The 26,276-nt window shown below is 56.3% G+C and overlaps 2 protein-coding genes across 2 annotated transcripts in view; one reads left to right on the top strand and one right to left on the bottom strand.

The window, feature by feature from the left end:
- The window catches only part of SLC7A1 (solute carrier family 7 member 1), a 64,482-nt gene extending 55,726 nt beyond the window's left edge, over window positions 1-8,756 (top strand). The window contains exons 7-13 of the mRNA XM_032611039.1: window positions 175-397; window positions 1,121-1,260; window positions 4,144-4,246; window positions 5,957-6,174; window positions 6,401-6,567; window positions 7,274-7,382; window positions 8,623-8,756. Of these exons, the coding sequence (XP_032466930.1) occupies window positions 175-397; window positions 1,121-1,260; window positions 4,144-4,246; window positions 5,957-6,174; window positions 6,401-6,567; window positions 7,274-7,382; window positions 8,623-8,726 (1,064 nt within the window). The 3' untranslated portion in view covers window positions 8,727-8,756. The remainder of the gene's footprint in view (window positions 1-174; window positions 398-1,120; window positions 1,261-4,143; window positions 4,247-5,956; window positions 6,175-6,400; window positions 6,568-7,273; window positions 7,383-8,622) is intronic.
- A 6,686-nt stretch (window positions 8,757-15,442) lies between these two features.
- MTUS2 (microtubule associated scaffold protein 2) overlaps window positions 15,443-26,276 on the bottom strand; it is a 415,310-nt gene continuing 404,476 nt past the window's right edge. The window contains exons 12-15 of the mRNA XM_032611616.1: window positions 24,126-24,224; window positions 22,911-23,030; window positions 20,470-20,567; window positions 15,443-19,364 (exon numbers count right to left, since the gene is read on the bottom strand). Coding sequence (XP_032467507.1) covers window positions 19,151-19,364; window positions 20,470-20,567; window positions 22,911-23,030; window positions 24,126-24,224 — 531 coding nt within the window. The 3' untranslated portion in view covers window positions 15,443-19,150. The remainder of the gene's footprint in view (window positions 19,365-20,469; window positions 20,568-22,910; window positions 23,031-24,125; window positions 24,225-26,276) is intronic.

The raw sequence follows: 26,276 nt of genomic DNA, 5'->3' as shown, positions 1-26,276 counted from the left end.
GGCTCCCGGGCCTCCCGCGTGTTCCTTGCCGACCATCAGTGTAAAGGCCGAGAACACTGTCCCTGGGCTTGTGGGTGTCGTGGTCTGTGGTGCTGGGGGAAGACCCTGGTCCCCACAGGGCCGCGTGCCATGGGGTGGTCCCGAGCCCCCCGGCTGACCCCTTGCTCCTCGCAGGGGAGGAGGTCAAGAACCCCCAGAAGGCCATCCCCGTGGGCATCGTCGCGTCCCTCCTGATCTGCTTCGTCGCCTACTTCGGGGTGTCGGCCGCCCTCACACTCATGATGCCCTACTTCTGCCTGGACAAGGACAGCCCCCTGCCAGACGCCTTCAAGCACGTGGGCTGGGAGGGCGCCAAGTACGCAGTGGCCATCGGCTCCCTCTGTGCCCTTTCCACCAGGTGAGGGAGTGGAAACTCTCGGGAAGGCGGGTCTGCTGTGAATATTCCTCTCGTCCCTTGAAATAGAGCCAAACCCCAGCCCTGATTGTGTGGCTTCTCCCCTCGTGCTGCTGTCGGTCACCCCAAGGGCTGTTTGTGTTACTGACGTTTCATCTCGAAGAACCTGAAGCCCACATTTTAGCACTGTCTACTCAGCAAGGTCCTGGTTCTCTGTCCCCATCTGTGGCCACGGGACCAGGCCGCCTCTGTGAACGCTGTCTTTTGGCCCTTAGTTTGGCCATAAAGCAGAGGCTGCCTTGAAAAGGGGAGCACGTGCCTTTTAACGAGCAACACTTTGCTCTGATGTTTTCTGCTGGCCTGGACACACAGGAAGCATTTGCTAAAAACGGACTGACCACAGAGAAATCCCTCATGAATGCAGCGATGCTTTTATTTTCTCTTTGATTCAGCTAGAAATGATCACGGGAATAAATACAAAATTTTTCTTCCATAAAACTATGTCGAGCTGCCACGCTAGTTTACGTTACACATCTCCCGTTCCTGTTAGACTTTGCAGTAAGTGCTTTTCCGGGGGTTGGTGCGTTGAGTCCCTGTCTTTTAGGTGCGGGCTTCACAGTTTGGAGACAGCTGCCTCTCCTCGGTGGTAAACATGCATGGTGCGTTACGGTGCCTTTATTCCCATGAGATATTTTATGGATGCATTTTGCTTTTCCTCTCATCTAGCCTTTTAGGGTCCATGTTTCCCATGCCTCGAGTTATCTACGCCATGGCTGAAGATGGGCTGCTGTTTAAATTTTTGGCCCAGATCAACGACAGGACCAAAACACCAATAATCGCCACGTTAACCTCAGGTGCCATTGCTGGTAAGAACCGGGATTTCCCATGCCAATATTTCAGCAGTGGAGTCATTATTCCCTAGGGAAACATCTTGAATTGTGCTGGTCTGAGAGACACTGTAACTGGTCTTTTTCAACTTTGGGTTTTTACTCTTGTACCTGGTTTATTTCAAGGTAACTAAGTGCCTTTTTGACAAAAGGCAGAAGCCAGTTTTACAGAGGATGTGATGGAATTCTCAAACAATTTGAATTTTTTAATTGTTACCGTTTCATTGGACAGAGCTTAGAATACACGCTGCTCCTTCAAAGCCCTGTGTCCTTCCCCTCTTCTGAATGTCCCTGAGCAGACCTTGGTGGGACGACATTTTACACGGTACAAACCAAGTGACTTTTTGTTGGTACTGGAAATTCACCATCCGTGTGTCTTAGCTTGTGAATTCTCTGGGAAGTGAGAAGCCCTTATGATCGATGCTTTATAACGCGTGTCACCTGTTCCCCAGGGGACGTTGAGGGTGTGGCTGGTGAAGCCATTCGCCCTGAGTTTGTAAACAATGGCAGGTCCAGAGGAGGCCGACATGACCGCATATTGGGTCCCTCGCCAAGAGGACAGTTCCGAGAGCTGAGAGCCGGGGGCTAGAGAACCCTTGGAGCTCTGTGTGTGCCGTGAAAGCCATGGCAGCCCCGCAAGGAGACTGTGCTTTTTTTTTATGTTTCCTCCTTGAATTGCGTTGCATAGCCCAGGAGGCAGGTGCACACAGATGAGAAGCGGAGGCTCAGAGAGGTGAAGTGAGGCTGCTGTCGCCCGGTGAGCGCAGAGCTCGCCTCTTGGTTCCTGGTTTGTTTTGGGGCCAGAATGGCTGGTTCCTTCCAGCCCATGAGTAGAGCAGTGGGTCTTCTTGGTGAATGATGACACATGGTACCAGTCACAGTGGTATCACAGGAACTTGTCAAATAGCCGTGAGTGAGGCGTGTGACCATCTTAAAGAGTGAATTGCTGTTAGTAGCATTTACGCCCTTAGCAACGTGTGCGTATAGTTTTCTGGATTAACATTATATAATGAAGGAAAGCCAGTTTTTCTTATTTTACACGTTTGTTGTGTGAGTCTGCATTCTTGAGGGTGATGGCAGTGGGCAGATTAAGGGGCACCGTGTGTCAAAATGTGACCAGTATGTTTTAAGGGATTAAGGAATTGGAAATAGTGTTTTTTCAGTATTCACTTGTAATTTGATTGTATTGAAGACTGGCCTTAGTTTCTTTCCTGTGCTGATTAAGGGACATCAAACTATAATGTTTAAAGTGACTGTAGAGTACTCACATAGCCAAACCAGGGGTTTGCTTTTTCTTTTTGTTTGGCAGGGGTGGTAAATAAGTATTTAGTTTTCTAAAATCACCTCACGTGGAAGAAGTTTGGCTCGAGTTCCTCTGAGTGGGAGCGTAGGCATTTGTAGCACACACAGGGGGATCCTCTTCTAATTATCCAGAAGGGCCTCACTGCTCTTTAATTCTGTTTTTTAGCCTCAATTTGAATTTGTTTTAGTTGCAGTGGTCTGTGTGGGCTTGAGAAATATTTGTGGAAAAGTTACGGCTTAGTGTTTATGTTTCAACTTGTGTTGATTGCATGTGATTTGAAAATATCCCAAAGTAGATCCAGCCAAGTTATTTTTTAAATGGGAAACTTGACACATATACCCACATAAATAGACATGCATATTCTCATAAAAATCTACAAAAGATTTTCAAAGAAGCATGCATGTCTTGTTTTGCTTGAAGTGGGGTCATGGTGAAGGGACTGTATTGTCTGGGAATAACACTGCTTTCCACGCCCATCTTCTGGGTTAGAATCCTCTGTTGAGGGCAGTGGACTTGCCCCCAGCCGCCTCCTCACCACTGTTGCCTGCTGATGCGAGTCTCCGGTGAATGCTTGGGGAGGCCAGCGGCTGTCTGGTCTGCCTTGTTCAATGGCACATACCTAGCACCCAGTGACTGGCATGCTCACGAGTGCCATTGGATGAGGGATGAGGGATGAATGGGTGGATGACAGATGGATGATGGATGGATGGATGGATGATGGATGGGTGGTGTATGGGTGGATGATGGATGGATGGATGATGAATGGATGGATGGGTGGATGGATGGATGGGTGGATGATGGGTGGATGGGTGGTGTATGGGTGGAGGATGGATGGATGGATGGGTGGATGATGGGTGGATGGGTGGAGGATGGATGGATGGATGGATTGTGCATGGGTAGATGATGTATGATGGATGGATGGATGATGGATGGATGGGTGGATGGGTCATGGGTGGATGGTGTATGGCTGGATGATGGAGGGGTGGATGATGGGTGGATAGTTGATGGATGGATGATGGGTGGGTAGATGATGGGTAGATGATGGATGGATGGATGGTGGATGGGTGGTGGATGGGTGGGTGGTGGATGGGGGGATGGATAGATATACATGTCTGTCTGTGCGTCTGTATGGTGTAGGGGAAGACACATTGGACTCAGAGCCATAAGAAGCTAGCTTAGAGCCTGACTCTTCCACTTAATAGCTGTGTGACCTTAGGTAAGTCTCTCAACATGTCTGAACTTCACTTTCTCCATTTGTAGTGTAGGGATGGCTGGCAAAATTGCCATGAGGGTCAGAAGGGATCCTGTTGATGGAAGTGCTCTCCATATAAATGTTAATTGTTACTACTGTCTGTTGAGAGCTGCGTACATGGTTATTAATCCTGAGCTTTTCTCCTCCCCTTTAAGCAAAGTCACAGTGTTTTTCCACGGAAAGGGCCGGGGAGAGCGAGGGGGAAAGTAGAAGCAGCACGCCTCACACAGCCTGGGTCGCAGGTGGGTTGTGGTTCTGGCTGGCTGTGGAGGGCCATGCTCGGTCCTGACGTTCGTTTCCTCCCCAGGTGTGATGGCCTTCCTCTTCGACCTGAAGGACTTGGTGGATCTCATGTCCATTGGCACTCTCCTGGCCTACTCTTTGGTGGCTGCCTGTGTGTTGGTCTTACGGTAGGTACGGCTTTCTGGGTTCCAGGACAGGCACCCTGCCAGCCTTCTTTTTAATAGTTTGTGTCAGTGGTTTATACAGTGTAAACTTTAGGCTGCGGACAGCTCCTTTGGGACCCGCCTGGGAGAGGGTGGCATCTGGTGGTTGAAAGCCTGGTTACAGAGAATATCCCTGAAGAGTCCGGGGTGGCCCCACCTGTCTCTCTCATGGGCCCTGATTTTCCTGGCTAGATGTTGGGAGGGTAGAGACAGGTTATCAACCCGACTGTTGGGCCTGGATCCTTGGATCAGAATTTTTGAAGGCTTAGGGTAACGATTTCAATTTGGTCCAGGTTCTGGGACAGAGAGGACTGGGGTCAGGCCCTGGTGGGAATTGGGAGAATCCAAGACCTGTGAAACGTGGGTCAGTGTGATGCTTCCGTGGCAGCAGTGCACCGGCCCCAGAGGAGTGAGTGCCGTTACAGGCCCCGGAGTAGCCAACAATGTTCAGGAAGACTCTCCCGGTTCTGGCTTGGAGTCCTGTCTGGACCGGGCCAGCCCCGTGGAGGGCCCTAATAAAGCAGTTCTGGGCCGAGGCTTGGTGTCCTGGGGTCCTCCGCTGCCTCGGTGCCCCTCCTTTCAAGCACACCCCTGCTCCAGTTTCCCTTTGCTCTGGGAGACAGGGCTCTGCTTTCTCACTGGCAGGAACGACCCCAGGTAAGGGCACATGATGAGAACAGATGCCCGTGCAGGTGCTCAGTGTGTCACCTGGGGAGAGCCCCCCCCACTTTCTCAGGGCACTGATTCCATCCCTAACGTGCTCCACAGCTAATTACCTGGCTTGAGCCTCAGTAGTGGCTCTGCAGAGTCAGCTAGAGCTAGTTGGCTAGTTTCCCACCCCTTCTTCCTTCCCAGGAGCTCAGTGCTAAAATCTCTCTGAGTTCCACCCCACTGTCTTAACAGACCGAATGGTATTGTATGAGTGAGTCAGTGAAAAAAGTGGTTAAATATCTTATATTGGCTCTTAGATTATATGCAGAATAATTCGTAGAGCGCTCCGTTTTGCAAAGCGGGTGGGAAGGATCCGATCTTTGATCATCTTGGCTGGGAAGATACGGAGCCTCATTTAAAATGAGTGTTTCACTTGCGGGTGGCTTGTGTCTTGAAAATCATGGTCCTTCACCCAGCTCTACAGAGTTATTTATTCCAAGGCACTTGGAGTTTTAAAATAAATTGATCCAGTTAAGTCTTGCAAACAGCGTTTCTCGAATTCATCAGACTGCAGACACAGTTCTCTGGCTCTCTGCACCAGATAGGGTCCTAACGTAATTGCTTTCTATTTCTGTCTGTGCTGTTAGCCCCCTTACAGCCATAGTTTTGTTGGAAGTGGCCTAATATCTTAAGCATCCAAGGGCCAGTGCTACTTTTCAGAGCAAGAGACACTCTCGGGACCTTCCTCTGGGCTGGTTCATGGTGGAGGTCAAGTTGCCTCATAACAGAGACACCGAGGGAGGGTGTTGCCCAGAGAGGTGGGAGCAGAAGGTGAGGCCTGGGTCTCCTCCTCTCTTTCTGTTTGCGGGAAAATGTATCATTCTGATCACCCTCTTCCCGTTTTAGGCCCTGTGTCCTGGGCAGCTTACCTCTGAAGGCTTACTAAGAACTTGAGTTGGTGTGTGTCCTTTTGCTTGTTAATTAAAGCACATTACGACGGTCAAGCAAACTGCCGCTTCACAGGTACCAACCGGAGCAGCCTAACATGGTATACCAGATGGCCAGGACTAGTGACGAGCTCGACCCCGTCTACCAGAATGAGCTGGGGAGCACCAGCGATTCCCAGACGGGTTTTTTACCAGAAGCAGAGACATTTTCTCTGAAAACCGTACTCTCACCGCAAAATACAGAGCCTTCCAAATTCTCTGGGCTAATTGTGAACATCTCAACCAGCCTCATAGGTAAGAGCCTGCCCTCCCCTGTGCGGTGTTCGGGGTCTTGCTTATCCACGGGGGTGGGCAAGAGCCGCACTTGCCCTGGACCGTGACGTCAGTTATTCTGTCCTAACTGGGGTGGGTGCCTGCAGAAATGGAGCCTCCCTCTCCATGGGTTCTGGGGAGAACTGAGGATATCTGTGTGTGGGAACTTGGGAAATGACTGAAGTGCATTTCTCTCTCTCCCTCTTAGCCCTGCTGGTCATCACCTTCTGCATGGTGGCTGTGCTTGGCAACGGGGCCCTGGTAAATGGGGAGCTGTGGGCAGTCTTCGTGCTCGTGGGCTCCGCCTTCCTCTGCTGTGTGGTCACAGCCATCATCTGGCGGCAGCCCGAGAGCAAGACCAAGCTCTCGTTCAAGGTGAGCAGCTCGGCCTGACCGGGCTGGAGGGAACCCCCCGGGAGGCCGTGAGCCTGGCGCTCCTGCCGGGAGGCTGCCCTGCCTGCCTGGGCTCTGCGAGGCCTGGGTGGGCGGAGGGAGGTGCTCGCTGGCCGGCCTCGAGGGATGTGAGCCTGGGGCTCCCGGGCACAGACGGCGCCTGCTGAGAGAGGCCGGGCCCTGGCTCTCAGGTGGGGTAGCGCCCTGCGTCCTCTGGGCTTCTCATAAATAAACGTTGGCCCTGGTGGATCGCATGTCATCACCAAGCCTTGGGGATGACCAGGGCTTCTGCATTTTTAGATTCTACACGTAATAAGGTAGTTCAGCCTTAGAAATAAAGCAGAAGCCCCTCTTCCGGCCCCTTCAGGGGAAGAGTAAGAGGGGAAGTTAGACAGACGACAGCTCACTTTGGCGATTAGTAGCGTAGAACAAACTCCCACCTACTAGGATTTGCCTGCGGGGGTATATTTGTGGGGTGCTGGGGGGATAGGAGTGTGTGCTGGGAGACGGGGTGTGGGTACGGGACTGGGGACTGGCACTCAGCCCCTCGCCACGTAGACCTGGCCGTCTGTATCAGCCTCGGGTGCGCTCCTTTCTTGGGTAGTTTCGCTAAATGAGTGGAGCAGATGCCGTCTGTCTCGCCCTCTCCGTCGTGTCAGACCTGACGCTCCGCCTCCTGTCTCCGCAGGTGCCCTTCTTGCCGGTCCTCCCAGTCCTGAGCATCTTCGTGAACGTCTATCTCATGATGCAGCTGGACCGAGGCACGTGGGTCCGGTTTGCAGTGTGGATGCTGATAGGTACGTGACTTGTGGGTTTCGAGGTGACCAGCACGTGATGTCCCAGTGACTCTTGGAGGCCCCCAGCCCCGCCAGCCTATGCTGAGCTGCTCATTCGTCCTCCCTGCCACTGGCTGATGGCTTGTGCCCTCCAGCCGCCCCCGTTTCAGATTTCAAAACACGTGTAGTCAGCGGTTTCCTCTCTTGACAGTGAGGAACTCCTGGTAGGCTGTGGGTCCTCCCTTCCCTTTTAGATAACTTGAAAGCCTTTGTCTGAACTAGTTATCTCGGGCCAGAGCTTGACATTCTCAGAATGAGCCCGTGAGTCTGCTGTCCATCCCAAACACTGGGCCGCGGGGACTGGCTGGGCCTGTGGGAAGCAGGGGGGTCACCCTTTGGGTACTGGCCCCATTTAGCACCGACCGTGGCCCCTCTCTGGGCCTCTGACAGCAGGCGCTGCAGAGATGGACCCGGGTTCCTTGTGTAGTGTCAGAGGCCGGGGGCCGATGCCCGGGAGACTGGCCTTGACCGGTCGGGGCCACTGACAAGAGCAGTGACCTCCAGGCTGTGTTGCGGCCAAACCTCCCAACCCCAGTGACTGCGGGAGTGGAGGTGGCAGAGGTGGAGGACGCCCGCTTCCGAGCATTCCCGACACGCTCCTGGGTCCCAGGGCTTTTGGTGGCTGGGTCCTTCCTTCAAGGCCTGCTCTCCTGTGTCACTGGCACAAAGGTGGCCCCGGGGTGGGAGGACAGTGAGGAGCACGGACCTCTGTGGCCCCTGACACTCACCGGAATGACTAAATTCACGGGTTGCACGCAGTCCCAGGCTACCTGAATGTCTAAGTCACTCAGGTAGGGAGAACGAGGGCTGTACAGACGGCACGAAGAGCCTGGGGAGCCCTAGCGCCCTTGGAAGTCCACCGTGACGGGGACGGCGTGACTCCTACAGGGTCTGTCCTGGTCCCCCCCCCCCCCCCCCCCCGCCCAGCGGCCGCGGGGCACCCCGCCAGGTGGGCAGCGGATGAGGCTGTGGAACCAGCGCGCACCCCCGCCCCCGGGGCCCCGAAGCCAGCCGCTCCCCCGGCCTGAGGCTGCCCAGAAGGACGCGCCTTTGCTGAGCGTAGAGGCGGCCCTGCACGATGCGTCGCGCCCTCCTCCACGGGGCCCTGCCTGGGGCCGTCACCTGCGGAGGCTGCCGCGGGGACTGCTTCCCGGGACCCGGCGGTGCCCACTCACACCCGGTCTCTGCCCTCGGCCCGCAGGCTTCTTCATCTACTTTGGCTATGGTCTCTGGCACAGCGAGGAGGCGTCCCTGGCCGCCGACCCAGCAAGGACTCCTGACGGTCACTTGGACCATTGCAAGTGACGCACAGCCCTGCCCCCAAGGCCCCGGCAGCACCTCGCTCCCCCTGCGCATGCACGGGACCCGCCCGCACCCAGAGAGCACGGTGCCGCGACGGGGCGGCCCGCTGGGCCCGTCACCTGGCAGCTCCCAGCTGGGGCCACGGGGCCGAGGCTGCCCACCTGCCTCTGAGCCTCTCTCTGAGCAAGACAGCAGCCCTTCTCCTCGCCGGCCGGGCGCCCCTGCTGCTGCGGCCTTGGGCAGAATGGAGGTCACCTCCTCTCATCACCTGAGCGGTCCGGCCTCCCTTCCAGGGACTGTGCTGGACACTCCAGTCCCCGCCTCCCCGCCCAGCCCCGAACAGCCGCCCCAGATGCCAGCCGAGCACCGCGACACGGTCTGTCCCCAGCTGTGCCGCCCCCAGCCTGAGGAGAGCGGTGTGGTTTACTTAGGAAGGAAAACTAGACGGTCTCCTTCTCCTGCTTCTGCTGAGCTGCCTCCGGAGGGGCCTGAGGACTGTGACCCCCCCCACCTCCTTCCAGGCAGGGGCTCCGGCCCCCCTCGCACACTGCACACTCGGGCCACGGGACCGGGCTCTGCGCGGGGCCAGGGTGGTGGCCACTCCACCCGGACTTCCTGCGGCCACCAGCCGTCCAGGCCCCGGGCCGGTTCCTGCTGCTCAGCGCTGGCCGAGTCCTGAGTAACTGGAACGTGACACGGTTTCTGTAGGACCCGCCTCTAGTGAGCCGAGCGGAGAACAGCGCCTTCTGTGGTCCTGGCCCCTCCCTGAGCCCTCTGCCGCTCGCAGGTCGGTTTCTAGGGTCTCAAGGTCTCCGAGGCCGGCGTCCGCTCGTCCTGAGTGACGGCGTGGCCCTCCAGCTGCTTCTGGCCCCTCTCGTGTCTTAACGCTCACGTGGAGTCCTCCTGTCTGCCGCTGTGAATCAGTCACTCCGCCGCATTCAGCAGGCGCTTAACAGTGGCGCGGCACACGGCCGCCGATTACCCCAAATTGTCCAGGGTGCGGGGTCTGCACGTGACATGGTTTGGGGTCACGTCACTGTGCCTCTCGTGTGGCGTCCAGACGCTGCGGGTTTGTGTGCGGGTCGGTGACCCTGCCCCGCACCCCTGCCTCGGTGTCCGTGTGTCCCTGTGCACACGGCGCTCCCTCCCGAGGCCCTGGGGACACTTCTGGTAGCCGGGCCAAGTCTTCCTTCCCGAAAGAGTGTAGTTCAGTAGACGGAAGGGCCTGTGTTGGCAGGTGAGGGGCAGGCGTGTTGGACTCCACGGGAAGTGTAAACGCTGCTTTTGAAGCTTCGCTCCCCATATCCTCTCCCTCTGGCCTTTGTCACAGACCTGGTAGAAAGAAGCCTGATGAACTGATGGCACTTGGCTTTTCTCCCTCTGCCCCAGAAAGTTCTTGGAGGAAAATGCAAGAATGAGTGAAGCAGCCAGTTGGCAGGGTCGGCCTTCGTTCTAGGCTCTGGTGGCCACTCTGGTTGCTCGTGGAAGCTTTATTCTCAGTGTCACTTGTGAATCTTCCCGCGGGAGGATTGTAAGAGCCCGAAGCTTGGATTTCCAAAGAAAGGTATTTAATTTATGGAGCTTGGTGCTTAGTCCAACATTGTGATAAACAGTAACGTATTTCGTGGGGTTTGGTGTCTGCCGTCCTCTGGGGCCTCTTAGCCGTTGGTTTGCACGACGTGTCTGCTGTTTTTCCACAGAGGCAGAGAGCGCGAGGGAGAGAGGGTGTCCCAGAAAGGTGGCAGGTTGAGGTGTCCTCTCTCTTTTTCGTTCTGGCTGACATTTCCCCGTGTGACGCCCCCCAGCAGACTGCACGACTGACGTTTCAGCCAGCAGCGCTCGTGGCTCTCAAGCCAGGAAGGTGTGTCTCAGCATCTCACGGGGCGAGCGCGTCCTGACACGTGGTCCCCTTCCTCACCCAGAGCCGCGAGGCGCCGCGCAGAAGGGCAGTGGCTGCCTTGAGAAGCCCCCCGCTCTCCCTCCCGGAAAGAGCACCTGGGGTCCCAGGACGGGCGGGGCCTGTTGAGAGCGGGTCTTTATGCCGTTGCCGAGGGTTTTCTCTTCTGTGCGTGGGGCGGTGCTGCCAGGAATGGTGTTTGGCGGCGCCTCCGAAGTCAGTGGGCCTTCTGATCACACCCCTCCTTCCTGGCCCTGAGCTGGAAACGCGCACAAACACGTACACACAGAGACCTGCCAGACAGACACACGGACACAGACACACGGCCAAAAGTAACTGCCGGAAGTGCCCGACGGTTTCACATCCCAGCCCCTCCCGCACTCGGTTCCACGGCTTGGCTACATTTTCCTGCAGAGTCAGAAGTTCCACATTTCCAGTGACGCGCCCTTCGGGGATACCGTGTCTCCTTTTATCTGTGCACCAGCCCCAAACGGTCACACTGGAAAGACCCGCTTGTGATGGGGAAGCGCCCCTTCCTGCCGCCCGCGGCCCTCTCTCTGCGTGTCCACCGCCTTGTGAAAACCCACGCGGGGTCCCCGGGACCTGTGCCAAAGAGTGAGGGGTGCGGGGTCTCCGGAGAGGCAGTGGGCCCCGAGCCACCCCCCGCCCTGGGGGCGGGGGGGGGGGGGGGCCGTTGGGGGCCTCGGGCAGGAGCTCAAGCCTCCGCACGGCCCCCGGCTCACCTGCTCACATCTCCTCTGCCCGACTTTGGGCCGGCTTTGCTTTTACAAACCCAGAGGGCCGCGGGACGGAGCATCTTTCCAGGCCGACTTGGAGAAGCTGCAGAGTTTACACTGTCGTCAGTGTCACTTGCGTCTCCCCCACGCTGGGTTTTGTTCCGTTGAGTCCGTGTCCATCAGGTGGTCGGCTTCCTGGTTCCGTGTAGTTTGGACACCACAGGCCTTGCCCTGCCGTGTCCACTGGCAACTGCAGCACTGCAGAGGCTTCTGGGCCCACCCGGAGCCCCCGGGCCTGCGGCACTCCCTTCTCCACCTCTGACACATCTGTTCACATCTGGGAGGGGCGCGGGCCCAGCAGGAGCCTCGCTACGTGTTTGCTGTGCTTTGTGCATGGCGTCCGGGGGGCGGGCGGCGGGGGCGGGGGGGAGGGGGGGGGACCGGGCTGTACCTGGCCTCCTCTCCTCCACCTCGTCCTCCAGACAGGCAGGGTGAGTTGACAGGTCTTGCTGTCCCGCCTAGGATGGCGTCTAGCCTGACGTTGTAGGCAGAGCTGTCAGCATCGGGTGTGTGGACATGTCTCCTAACGGCCCCACCCTGACTGTCGGCGAGCCCACGGGCATTTGAGGGGGCCTCGTTGCTGGAGAAAAGCTGCCTGGCTTCATGCTGGGACCTGTCTTTCCTGACCTGGATGCCCCGCTTTGACACATGAAGAACCAGCCGCTTGTTCTGTTGGCACCCGAGAACCAGCCCCGTGGAGACAGGAGGGAGGGGACTTGGTGCCAGGCCCGGTGGCCCGAGTGTTGTAGGATGGATGGAGAGGCATGGCCGGCATGACCACACTCTGGGCGCAGGCGTGTGACGCTTGTGTGAGTTAACTTCAGACAGAACTAAATATATGTTGTGCATAATTGTTAGGTGTAATTTAAAATGCATCTGTTTGCCTTGGTAATGAGAGTATTGTATGTAAGGCTCCTTAGGGAGAGCAAGATGTACATTTTATCAGACTCTTGTGGACTTTTTTGGGTAATGAAATGCTTTATTGGTCCAGTGGTGCAAGAAGCTACATACATTCTGTATCTCGTCATCGTAGTTACAATACCTAATGAGAGGTTAAGGCAGAAAAAAAGAGTCAACTGACCTTCCCGTTCATCACTATGGCCCAGTCTTTCTGTGCCCGCTGCTTCGCTGGGTGGCAGTGCTCTTCCAAGAGGGGCGTGGACTGGCCAAGGGTCTCGGGGCGCAGTTCTCCGGAGCCCCCCTGGCCCACCCTGTAAATGTGTTGAACTGCTGAAAACCCCCGTGAGATAAAAGACCTTGGCTTGAAGTCCAAGTGGGATTTCTCCAGAGTCAGGGAGGAGGGCTGGGGAGATGCATTCAGACTTTGTTAAATTATTAACAAGGTATATGATTTTGTGTTTCTTGATGACAAACTTTTTAAGTTTGGGACTTATTTTCCCATTGGAGAAGTTACATATTTAAGTTTCCTGCTTACGTCGTGCCTTTCAGCATTGATGGGTCTAAGGAGCACAAAGGGTGATGGTCTTCTTGAGGGTTGGTTTATAATCAAACCTGAAGAGCTGTGGTTTCTTCAGTACACTCTTTCTTCTACTGAATGTGGAGCCATTATTAAGAGAATTGTGTGTTTTTTATTATGTAAATTGTATAATATTTTTGCTTGTTTGATGTTCTATTTTTCTAATAGTTTTCTTATAGTTTCTTATAATTGTGATACTAGATTTAGATTCTGACACTAACTGCAAATCAGATTGGCCTCTGCTGGTCCCCCCCCGCCCCGTTTTTCTTTTAAGGACAAGAGTAGATGTTGTCCATCTCCTTTAAAAAATGTGAACCTCTGCTCTGTATCCCAGTTTTGCTGGACAACGCTGTGCATTGATACCGTACTTCATGTTGTAAAGTCAGGCTATTTTGTGGTACATCCTCTCATGCTTCCGCAAATCCTAATAAATTCCGTCTATGGCCTGGGCGTGCTCAGTGTGATCTCGAATTCCGGCAGCTCTGGGGGGCGGAGGGGGTGGGTGCCCCGCAGGGAGTTCAGATCCTGCTCTTTGCTTCTTGAGAATCTGCCTGCTTCCCCACAACCGGAAGGATGTCGCGTTGCCTCGTTCTCCTTCAGCCGTTTGGTGGAAATCCTCATTCCGGCTTTAGCGCCTCGGCCAGGGAACCCCTCGACCCTCATTTAGGATCCTCTGATGCTGTCTCCCTACCTTGCGCTCTTTCCGGACTTGGCTTGGGTTTGGGCCCAGAGGTCTTCCTGCCAGTGGGTCTGCGCGGCATGACGCTGCTCGTTCGCGGAAGGACTTGGGTGTCAGTGCAGCAAACCCCTCTGCCTTGGGCACTGGCCCTGTGTTGCCCGCCACCCAGCTGGAGGGTGGGGTCCGCGCAGGAGCGGGAGGGTATGGGGAGGGCTGTAGCTCTTCTCATAATCCTTGATCTCTCACCACCCCCCGCCCCGCTTGAGAAAGGAAGCGCTTTCTTACACAGGAGGCACACTCAGTCAAGGGGGCCTGAATTCCCAGGCCCTGAGGCTTGGCGTGATCACGCTGGGAGGGCTGCTGCCTGAGAGCAGCGCAGGGGCTGCTGCCGGCCCCGCACGCTCAGCATCAGGGACGTGAGGGGCATCTGTCGGCCGCGCGGTGAACCACCCACCAGGCCTGGACCGCGTGGACGCTTTCCCTCCTTTTCCCCAGGGCTCTGCGGGGACGAACGCAGGCAGGGTGCCCCTTCCTGCCCTCAGCCGTCCCGCCCTCCCCCGCCCCCAAGGCGATCTGTGACAACTGTCAGGCGCCCGTGAGCCCAGACCCCGACTTGTAGACGGGCCGGCTTCCCCGAGCGCCCCCGAGCAAGTCTTCCCGGGAGCCCGCCTCGGCGCGGTGCGGCCAGTCCCGTGGCGCCACACTGCCACCTAGCGGCCGGGCGCCTGAAGCGCCCCCGCCAGGCTTCCGGGCAGTTTCCTAGGAAACCCTGACGGGGGGGGGGGGGGGGGGGGCGGAGCGGAGGCCTGGGGGTGGGGAGTTACCTGGAGCACAAGTTGGTGATGAAACACGTCTGGTGAGTCAGACGGACAGCCCAGCCTCTGCAGCGGGGAGGAATCTCACGGACTCCTGGGGGGGTGCTGTTCAGCCACCAGACGGCCGGGAGGGCGGGGACACCTCCCCGGGGTAGCCCTGTCCGCCCCTCTTCCAAGGGGCATCGTATAAGCCTGTCCACCAAGCCATAAATACGGTCAGAATAAATGCGATGTGAGAGAGGCTTCGGGAGTAAAGCAGGTGGTACGTCCGCTGATGACGTGAGCTCTGGCCTCCTCCTCATCACCGATCCGCGGGCACTCAGGACTGAGGTGCGGAGCCGGGAGAAGCTGCGCGGTCGGACTTTCCCACGGACGCTTTACATCTTTACTCCTTGAAGCCGTGCGGTTACTTGTTGAGCGTCTGCTAACGCAGCCCCTGCTACGTGGATTTGGGTGCAGTTGAAACAGACAGCAGCAGCTGAGGCTGTCCGGGTTGTCTGTGGGGAGGGACCCGGGCATCCCACAGAGACGGGAGGGCCCAGCTTAGGCTGCACAGCACTTTATCCCGCGTGGTGCTGTCTCTGGAAAACTCGCCCAGACTTGGTGAGGGAGGCAAATTCGCCTGCATGTCCCCCATGCTGAGGGGGAAGGAACAGAGCTGGGCGTTCAAGAAACCCGAGGTGTCCTGCTTTTGTTTTTAAAGAGGTTTGAGAAAAGCAGACAGGTTCAAAAAAATAAAAAATTTAGCAAACTTAAGCGAATGAGCTCTAGCCTGTGATGGTGGTGGTGATTGTTTAGAGCATTTGACCCAAACTCCCCAGCGGGCAGGACCCTGCCTCTTGCCTACAAGGGATGCAGGGATGCGATGCGAGGGTGCCCGTTCCCGGATGCAGCCACGGAGTGAGAACAGCCTCCAGCAGCGGGTGGGACGCCCTGCCCCCCCCCCCCCCCCCCGACTTCTACCTGAGCTTCGCTCTCCTCACTCCTTCCAGCCTCGCAGGCAGGGAGAGCCGGCCGTGGCCTCCCTTGGCACAGCGGGGACCGAGCGCTGACTTCAAAAGGCTCTCTGCCACGGCAAGACAGCTGTGCGGGACACAGCTCTCCACGGATGCGAGGCCCCTCCACCCTGGTTTCCTCCGTGGGCCGGGCGCCAGCGCCCCTCTGTTAAGCGGCTGTGCTGACGGGGAGGACAATGCAGGGTGGGTATGATAAAAGGTGGTGGCACAAGACGCCAGAAGAAACGAACAGGTTGGGACGGGTTGACAAGCAGATCATGAATAGCAGCCATCGCCAATCACCTGGACACGTGGGTGACCCAGGGGGTCCGGCAGTGGTGCTGGCGGGTCCGGAGTAACTCAAGGGGCTTTATCACCTGCCAAGGGGCTCCTGTCCGGCAGTGGTTCGGGAGGGCAGAGTGGCTGGAGTCTCCAGAGGTCCCTCCAAACCCCACAGGGAACCAGCCTGCAACCCCAGGCAGGGCAGGCCCCGAGGCTGAAGGCCCTGGTGGGGGAAGTGAGCGTGTTTAGGTTCAGGGAGTGGCCTGGCCCCCGAGAACCCCGAGGGCATGAGAAAGCGTGTGACAAGGCAGTGCTGTGACCACTGGCCCCCAAGCCGGGTGGGCCTTTTCCCAGTGCTCTGAGAGGAGAGCTCTGTGACCAGCCAGGTGCAAAGGGACGGGCTTGAGGACAGACCGAGCTCACTCTGGGGTAGAAGCAATAGGTCCACGTCTGAATTCGACGTTGACGGTGAGGGGACTGGCCTCAATCTCGTGTCCTTTTTCCAACCTCCTCCAACCCACCCGGGCCTCCCCAGGACGGGGGAGACGGAGCAGAGCCGCTGAGCCCCCAAAGCCTGGGCAAGGCTGCTGAAGGATCCGGGCTGGAAGACGGGTGCAGGGATCCTGAGTCTGCCGAGTCGGGGGAGAGACTCAGTGACGGCCAGCCGGCGCACACACAAGGTGGGGGGAGACTCAGTGACGGCCAGCCGGCGCACACACAAGGCGGGGGGAGACTCAGTGATGGCCAGCCGGCGCGCACACAACGCGGGAGCCCGGCCTTCTGACCTCCCTGCCTGACCCCACCGGACCTCCTGCAGCCTGGGAGGGCCAGGCCAACGGTCACATCAAGTGCATGTCACAGAGGTCCCTCAGGTTCATTTTAATATGCTTCAAACGCAAATCGGCAACACAGAACCCTCAGGGGCCGTAAGAGGAACGAGCGACCCCATTCAGATGGCCACCAGGTGTCCCACCCCGCCAGAACCTCGCCGGGTGTGTGCTGGGCGGCGGGAGGGCAGGGCGCCGACGGGGTCCCACGCGCCAGGAAGAGGTTGGTGCGGTTTCGCGGGTCTGTGAGTGGCAGGCGGGGAGGCTGCGGCATCTCCGCGTGGCAGCAGCTCTGGCCTGGGAGGTGGACGCCAGGGAGACAGAGGTCCAAGTCCTAACAGTGTGGGGGCTGGAGAGGCACAGAAGGGGCCCGGTGGCCGCCACCCCTCGTGTTCTGGGATAGGAGCCGTATATGATGGGCGTCCAAGACAGGGAAATGAAGCCAGGGCAAGGTGGGAATTAGCTCAAGTACCCAAGGTCAGGGCTGGTTAGAGCCACGCTCTAGTCACCTGGTGAGGGATTACTTCGTTCTAACACCACTACAACTTTGACTGCGACAGGCTAACACACTGGACCACATTCTAACGTAACACTGATACCTGTATTGCTGCGTGACTGCATTTAGCAAGTGCCGTTAGGGAAGCAGTCCCTGATTCAGAGGGCTGAGCTACTGTGTCTGCGGGTGGTGCCTGCTAAAAGAATAAATACTTGTGTGTTTCGTCAACGTGGCATGATCTACGCTAATGGGAGGCCCGACTCAACATCCCAGCGTCACGCAGAGCCACTACAGGAAAAGAATGTTTCTTCAGTGGCTACTCCTGTGTATGTCCCCAGGACGGGCGACACCTGGAGGTCTGCTAGAAACGAGATGTACACGAGGCCAGGAAGCCCCACCTTGACTCACGCAAGGAACACAGACCAGGTCTGTCTTTACGCCGGCCACGTACTCACAGAGCAGACAGGGCTCTGGGCCAGCCAAGCCCTTCCGTGGGCCGTTTCTTCCCTGCTCTGTGGCTCTGGCCCACGAAGCAACCCTCCATGAGGCCGCCCGCCTCGGGTATGCTCAGAGCCAGTCCCGTGCTCAGGACCATTTTGAGGGGCCTCAGGGAGAGAAGTGCAGGGTCTTCGTCACGAACAGTGAACAAAGGCATCATTACCATCACCGTATCAACTGCTGAAACCGCTTCTTTCTTTTGTGTGTATTGCTTCTAATCGTCCACAGCACTACAGGAATACCTCTCAGGTTCTAATTCTACCGTTTCAGAGCCAAACGCCAGTCCAGAAGCCAGCCACCGCTGGCTGGCTGTTTCCCGGGCTCCTTCCTCTGTTTGGAAGAACCTCCTGGGCCAGAGATGGGACCTCTGTCAGCTGTGGCACTGCTCGATCACCCGGCAGAAAATGCACCTGGGTTTCTGGGAGGCCATGTGATGGTCTAGCACAGCTTGGAACTGATCCCCCAGGATTTTTGGAAGCCCCTGCTGGAAGCCCTGAGCTTCTCAATGTACAGGAATGAGGTTGGGTTACGGAACCAGACCGAAGGGGGGTGCCAGTGAAGTGGGGCTGAGGGTCATATTTTGGTGAGTTGCCCATTTTCAGCATCACATCAGAGTAAAGCAAATAGGATGGCAGAGTATATGCTTTCCTACCCTACGCTTAGTCAGAACACAGACCCTATTAGCGGTCTTCCTTCTTGAGGACGGAGCGTGAATGGTCTTGGCCAACTCCAAGGTCACTCTCACCCTCGTCCTATAAGGTCACGTGCTTCCATATTTTCCCGAAGATGAAAGAGCTTAATGATGGATTCCAAGATGCCATTTAGGAAAAAAAAAGCAGAACTTGTGTTTACGAGACTATAGATGATCCACTGTCATGAGTGACATCTGCAAAACTCCTCACCCCCTCAGGGTTTCCCACTGCTGCCCCTTATCCGCTCATGACAGAAGTATTAATGATTAAAACTCGCGGATGGAGTAACAGTGACCTCACATCGTGTGGACCAAGAAGCTGATTGTCCCAAAGGCAGCTACCGTTCATGAACGGCTGGTGCTTGCGTTAAACAGAGTACCACGTGGTGGCAGGTCGGAAGGCGCTTCTTCTCTGTATCTTTTTTTTTTTTTTTCCTTTTTCTATTTTGGGTAGAAATATTCCTGGGAAGGTAGATAGAAATGCATTTTCATTTCCCAATAATTCTTAGGCACGAGTTAGAAAACTGCTGACCTTCACCAAAATATGTCAGCACTTCATGTTATAAAAAATGCAATTCAGAACTGCTGCATGTGTATATACGTATATCTAAATATACACACATATCGGTGCAGTACACAATGATTATTCAATGGATATTCAAAACTGAGCTATTTGTAACTAACCTGATATTCTGCAGTGAAAGTTCATTGCTCAAGAACAGTTGGCGTTTCTTTCTTTTGGCTCTAACTACGGTCAAACGTTTGCACATCAGACACTACCATTTACACTTTCCGAAGTGCCAGTACCAGGACAGTCTTACACGAGGATCAGAAAAGGACTCTGCCTAGGATGCAGCTATGCAGCTACTGGGCATGCGCGCAGGGTCAGTCGGGCCGGTCCATGGTCACCACTCCCTCGAGGCGGAAACCCTCGTGGACCAGGCGCCGCAGCTCGACCCGCAGCGTGGTGGCGTCATCTGGGCGTCATGCTGACTCTGGCGGGAGAGGAGGGCCCGGAGGAGGAGCCTCGGTAAACGGGGGACGTGGGGGACAGTTTAATCGGGCTGGTTGGGTCCCCCGTTTGCAGCTTCCAAAGCAGCTCTTCGTTGGTCCGGCTCAGTCTTTTCTTCTCCTGTGTTTCTTTCTCCACGTGTTCCTGGAGGTTAGCATTCTCCTCTGACAGCTGTCTGCACGGGGAGAACAAGCAACTGTCGAAGGCAGTCACGCCGGAAGGCACTTAGCCTGAGGTCTGCAAGGCCGAGGGTTGCAGGGAACGGGGGTCCCTGCAAGGTGGGTGCCCGCGGGGAGAACAGGGTCCTACCAGACCCCAGGGACCAAGAAGCGGGGTTGAAACGTGATTGCTACTCATCCCACCCACACATCCATTCCCAGAGACCCTCCGCCAACACCCGATCTGCCCACAGCCCCTCTGCCCGGGTCAGGGGAGGCGCTGGGGGCCAGGGGAGAGAGCAGAAGCCGCCGGAAGAGAGAGAGGGAAGTGCGGCTTGGTGTGGGACGCCCTGCCCCTGGCTCAGGCCTCCCTGGCAGCCATCACCTCTGGTCTGTGCATCTGGCCGCCTGCTGGACCGGGAGCCCTGGAGAACAGGCCCCAGAGCGGTCCTCCTCGAGTGCCCGGCACCCAGTCTGAGGCCTGGTGCGTAATGGATGCTTAGTTGATGTTTGCGGCTAATGGATGCTAAATGAAAAAGGAACCGAGGCATTCTGTGCCTCTGTCGTGACAGCAGTGGGTCTGCCCCCCCACCTCCCTTCCTGGGGCCCTCCGAGCAAGGAAGGCAGCACCAAGATGGAAGCAGTGTCCCTGGGGAGCAGCTGCATTGGCGCCTCCCCTCCCTGCTGCCCTTTGGCCAGGCCAGCTCTCCTCTGCCGTGACCAGCTGGCCCAGCGCTGCTGCAGTGCGGCAGGCCCCAGTGATGGAGCTCGGCGTCGGCTCACACGGTGGTTCTCTTTAGCCTAGGAACCCCCAGCTGGCAGCCTCTCCAAAACCTCCTCCAGAAATATCCCCGTCACCCCCCAGCTGTGCCCCAGGCTTTGGCTAGTGTCACTCATTTCCACCAAGGTGGGACCCACCGCTCTGCGGAGCCCGGGCATCGGCTGGGTGCTCAGAGCGGTGTGTTCTATGCTTCCCTCGGCGCGGGGAGTGCCAAGAGCCTGTGTGGGGAAGCCTCAGGGCTCGGAGGAGTGAGGATAAAAGCAGAGCGCTCCAAGGTCAAGAGCAAAGCCATCCTGTTGGCGACACATGCTTTGGAAGCTCCGACGCCCAGGCCCACCTACCTCGTGACGACGGTGTTCTGGTCAATCCTGGCTTTGAGGTCTTCATTCTGCTGTTGGAGAACTTGGATCTTTTCCTCCAGGATAATGTTCTTTTCTGCCTGTAAAAGATGCAGTGTGAAGAGCTTCTCAGCAAGGCCCTATGGATAGATGGCAGACCAATGCCCTTGGCTTCTGGGCTTTGGAACATTATCAAGAACAGTGTTTTCCAAACCGCAGTTTGCAATGCATTAGTCGGTTGTAAAATCAGGTTAGAGGGACGTGACCAGCATTTCTTTTTTAAACAAAACAGAATAGAAAATACCAGAGTGCACCGTGTGTAGTAAAAGTATTGTTGTATATATTTTAGATACAGTATACATTTCCCTTTTAAATATATTATGTGTGTGTATATATTAGTGTATATAGTGGGTTGTATGTATTGTATATATACAACTTACGTGTGTGACTATACTGGATTCCTATGTAGAATATATTTCTCATAGAGTGTCCCCAGACCCCTGCCATTGTCAGAAATGAGCCGTGAGCACCACCTGGACCCCGTTTGGCTGATGGGGCCCCCGGTTCTTCCCATCAGGCCGTCTGCCCTGCACTGGCATCTCTGAGGCCCGTGTGCATTCTACGACATTCTGAATTAATGGAGGGCTGGAAATGCAAACAGCATGGACACACTCTTTTCCTTCTGAGGCTCTGGGCAGCCGGGAACGTGCAGCTCGAGCCCAGCATGGCACATGATCAGAAGAGAACATCCTCTGTGGTTGCCACTGCTCTGCAACTTACGCCCTGCTCTCTCTGTCGGTGTGTCCCCAGGGCCCGAGACCTAGCCGAAGTAGAACGCCATTCTAAGATGCACTGAGAAATAAATGCTAGAGTAATCTTTAAAGAAAACCGCCACTTCTCCATGACTCAGGCTTAGGCATCAGAGCCAAAGGACTGGGCTCTGCCCCTGCCCTTCAGCAAGGCCCTCCCAGGAAATGGGAAGTGATCAAATCAGTTCTTCCCCCCACCCCTACCCACCCCTCTGCCTGGAAAGATTTCTGGAATGAGAACTCTTGCGTACCTGCAGAAGGCCTGGAGCATGGCTAAATACAGCCAAAGAGGCCCGGAGGCTTGTGGCTGACCAGATAACAATGCAGGTGGCCCTGCCTGGAGGAGGAGGGCTGCAGGGCTGAGACGGGAGGACTCTGTTCGCGAGGCCCCCGCTGGCCTTAGCTCTGGCCTTGCTGGGAAGCTCTGGGCTGCTGGAGGGTGCCAGGACGCCAGCATTGCCTCTGATGCTGGCAATAGGCACTCACACCCCCGTCTGCCCTTATCCTGACTGACAGGCGTCCGTGCAGTGAGAGATGTCCCCACAGAGGGATGGTGCTAGATCAGGAGAGGGGACGTGCCGACTGAATGCAACAGGTGGTCTGGGACCAGCTCCTGGTTTGGACATAGCGGCTTCAAGGACATTTCCGAGACATACGGAGAACTTGGAAAGTTACAGGAGGTGATCAGTTACTGAGATGGTAAGCTGAGGGTTTGCTAACTGAAAGAAAGCAGGATACAGAACACTCATATGTATGTGTGGGTCGTATATTAGGGTGTGTACACTTGTACAGAAGAAAGGCTCTGGAAATATTAACAGTGTAGAAATATGTCATTTTAATTTTCTTATCTATATCTTATAATTTCCTTTTAGAGGAAATTATATTTCCTTTTAGAGTATCAAAAATTTATTTTAAATATAATAAAAAAGAAAAAATCTACCTGCGACCCTTGGGCCAACCTTCCCCTCAGAATGGCATCTCCCTGGAGGCAGGCTTCTCTGCTGCTGACTCCGGATGACTGTCTCAGCTTCAGCCCTCGCACCCACAGGGGCGGGGAGTGAACTCTGGCTGCTCTACTCCCCCAAAGGGGTGCCCTTTGCTAGCTCTGCGGGAGCCAGGCTGAAAGGCGAGGCAGAGCGTGTGCTGAAAGCCGGGGCCTGGAGCTCTGGCCCAGGGCTCACGCCTGGGCTGGACCACTGTTTGGCCCTGGGTGAGACATGACCTCGTCCTAAGCCTCCGTCTCCGCATCTGTGAAAGGAGGCTCCTGACAGCACCTACTCAGTGGACTGCTGTCAGAGTGTCTGCGTCGTGCCTGGCGCACAACAGCAATGCTCCACAGATGCAGGCTCACCGCACACCTTCCCCGGGCTGGGGAGGAACTGGCATCCCCAGTGGTGGATGGGGAGCCAGGCGGGGCATCAGACGGCCTCCGGGTTTCTACAAATGAGGCCACCTCTGAGATTTCTGAACTCCTGGCTTCCTAAGAAAGGCGTTTTCTGCTCACTTGTGAGCACCGGACATGTAAGGGCCCCCACCTGGATGGGGCCATGGATGCTGTTAATATTGACATCCACTGTGGCAGCAGGGATATCATGCAGGTTACTGGGGCCTCCCAAGGTTAAGAGGCCAACTCACCAGCTTTTCCAGCTCAATAATCTTCTTTTCCTGCTGGTGTATTTGCTGATTCTTCATCTCTAATACCTGCTTCAGACTCTTCATGTCTTCTTCCAAGTGCTGATAAGGAGCCAGTGCAATCTACAGGGGCAGAGAGCAAGGAGCTATTTACCAGGCACCCCGGCGAAGCCCAGTATTCACCAGCACCATGAATTCAGCGAAATCTAGTCATCCGTTAACAAGCTTCCTAACAGGCACTGGAGAATGAGAGCGAGAGGGCGAGAGGGAGACAATGCTCACAGCCTTCCTGAAAACGATGCCCACGAGTTTCCACTGGGGGAGCTCCTAAAAATCCAGCTCCTTGGGGAGCAGGAGAGATGAATCCGTCATTCCCTGAAACGTCGGATCCTGGGGTGGCCGGATACTACCAGCCTATCGCCCCAAGGGAATTTAGCGGGCAAAAACAGTACATTCAACATTGGCTTTTAACATTCACGCAGACTACTTGATTCAACAGACAGGTGGGGATTGAAAGGTCCCATCCGTGCCCATGGAGGGCCCCGCCCCCCGCCATGCATAGGAAATGAGCAAAGTGGTTTAGAAGCAGAAAAGGCTGTTGTAGAAAAGTAAATGTGAGAATAAGGTTTCCAGATGTGACAAATAAAAAGACAGGATGTTCAGTTATGTTGGAATTTCACGTAAGTGTTGCATGAGACACACTTGTTACTAAGAAACTCCCTTATCTGTAATTCACATGTAACTGGGTGTTGTGTATTTTGCCTCGTGTATTTTATCTGACCTTACATCAGAGGGAAGGAATTGTGCCAGCCTGAGGAAAAACCCCTCACCCTACCAACTGGGGCTTCAGGGATGCCTCCCTTGCAGGCGGCACTGGGAGGGAACGGGACGTGGGGCTGGGATGGGGCCTGGCCAGGGTGGGGTGCTTCCAGGCCCAGCTCGTCACAGCAGCCCAGGGACAGGGGCTGGGGAGCCGTGTGCAATGAGGCAAGAGTAACACTTAGATGGAGAACCCAGGGCCATCCCGACTCAGCACAGGTGCTGACAGGCACATGCTTAAAATCCCGGGAGGCCCTGACCGCTGTCGCTCTGGCGTCCTATCGGCACAGGGGCCCTGCCTTCGGGGCGACTGCTGGGGGAGCCCCAGGTGTCCTGGAGTCCAACGGAACTGCCTTGCAAGGGCCCTGTGGGTGCTGGGAGACCGGAAACGCATGATACCTCCAGCTGCTCCTCAGTGTTTTTCCTCAAAGCTTCCTCGAAGCGTCTGGCTCGGTCCCGCAGAGACTGGCTCTGGAAGGTCAGCGTGTCCACCTGGTCCTGCAGGTAACACACAAAACGTCCAGCCCGGTCCCCTGCAGACGTGGCACCTGGGAGGCGGTGATGACGGCCACCACCCTGCCCTGGGGGCTCTTCCCAGGGCGTCCAGATCAGAGGTCTCCCCCACCGGGCTCCACCAAAAGGCCTTCGCATGCAGCAGGGAGAGGCCCCCAGTCTCCCTGCCTCCATGCCTTGTCCAGAATGGACCACAGAACACTGACAGATGCATGTTTCTGTCGCACGGAAAGTGCACGCATGCTGGCGGGGCACTCGAAGCAGGTGGCCCGACTCAGTGCCTCCTGAGATCAGACAGCTGTCCTCGCCCCCCCACCCCCAGGAAAGCAAGAAGCTTGCAGAGCGGAGGCGTTTAATAATTTATCATTTGACTTCACAAAAGCAGCCCATCAGCAGAGAGGCATCTTGGTCTGTGGGGGGGCTCTGGCCCCCGCTTCGCGAAGGACGGTTAGTCCATCTCAGAGAACAACTGCTCTCATCTGTTAAGTTCAAGCCAGAAGCTGTCGAACCAACCTTGACTTCTGGCTCTGCCCGAGCCCCTCCCCCACGCTAATCACAGCAATGGCAGGGCCCGGAGGATGCTGCCTCCCGGGGTCACATTCCCGGATCCACAAACACTGATCCTGCCCCCTCCACCGGCTGGAGCCACTCGCTGACTTTGTCCCGGACCCGGCAACTCGTGTGCCCTCAAGGGGGAGTCAGGGTCGGGGCGCGGGCGAGGGGGAGTTTTCTAAAGCGCAAGCCTGAGCCCCTCACCCCCCTACGTAAAACCCAGTGCCCTCGGGACCAAGTGACGCTGACGCAGCGTCTGCATCCTCCGCATCCGCCTTTCTCGTCTCGCTGCCCCCAACCCACCTTACATCCGCTCCTCCCCCACAGCCAGCTCTCGCTCACCCCCGGCCCTCTTCTGGCCTCCGCTCGGTGCCCCAGCGTGGCAGGCCCCTGGCCTGAGCTGCCACGTGAGTGAAATCTGTCCCGTTCAGACGCTCCCCCCCACCCCCCGCCCCAGAGGGCCCTCCTGACCCCCATCCCAGCACGTGCCCACCACGGGGCTGCTCTGTGTGTGAAGGTGGAGAGAATGGAGGCGTGTGTGGGGAGGCCCGGGGCTCCAGCCCTGCTGCCAGCGCAGGTGCCACCACGCTGAGCCCTCTCCCCGCAGCCCCGGCCCCGACCGATGGCGGGCAGCAGAGGGAGCCGGGCAGAGCCTTGACGCCCAAGCAGAGGGAAAAGACAGTGCCTTGCTGGTGCCACGTATTCCAAAATTCTCCACCCCCATCACCACTTCTGTAACATTAAAACCCAGGGACTTAGGTCTTCCCGTCAACACTTCTGGCAAGAGAGATGGCCCCGCTCACCACACGTGAGCAGCTGGGTGCGGTCAACGATGGAACGGCACACGAGAGCACTGCCACATAGCACGTGCTGGCTCGACCGCTTTCTTGGCATCACAGAGAACCCAGTTTTGCAAACCATCCTTGGCGGGTTCCTTTTCCTTCTCTCCTTTTTTGTTTCCAGTTACTTCCGTTTCATTTCTAAGAAATAAAAGCCCCCCACGGTGCCATTAAGTGTGCATGCTGCTGCATGAGGGCAGGACAGTGTCAGTGGGAGCTGGAAGGCACATGAGCCAGTGTAAATCAGGGCTCAGGACAGCCGGCTGGGCCCCAGCACGCATGCGTAGAACGTGACTATAAAATGACTGGAGCGCTCCGTAGTTTAACCACTGTGTCCAGGTTTCCCCATCTGTAAAATGGGTACGATAATACCTAACCCAGAGGATGGTGGTGAGCTAATACTTAGAACAGTACCTGGCATACAGTAAGTGCTCAATAAATATTAGATATTATTTTATTGCAAAAATTAAAATGACTGGAGTGCTGCCCACCTCCTATACAAGCCTCGTCAGAGCAAGCATTCCTCTCGAGCCTCTTGTCCTCCGTTAAAAAGTGAAACAGTGAAAAACTCAGGCAAGTACCATCTAGGTGGCATCTAAACGATCACACTGTGGTTTTTCTGCTTTCTTCGCCATCATTCAAAACA

Source organism: Phocoena sinus, chromosome 18 (assembly GCF_008692025.1).
Source record: "Phocoena sinus isolate mPhoSin1 chromosome 18, mPhoSin1.pri, whole genome shotgun sequence".
NCBI lineage: Eukaryota > Metazoa > Chordata > Mammalia > Artiodactyla > Phocoenidae > Phocoena > Phocoena sinus.
The sequence above is the reverse complement of the archived record's forward strand: the minus strand, read 5'-3'. Positions and strand labels throughout refer to the sequence as shown.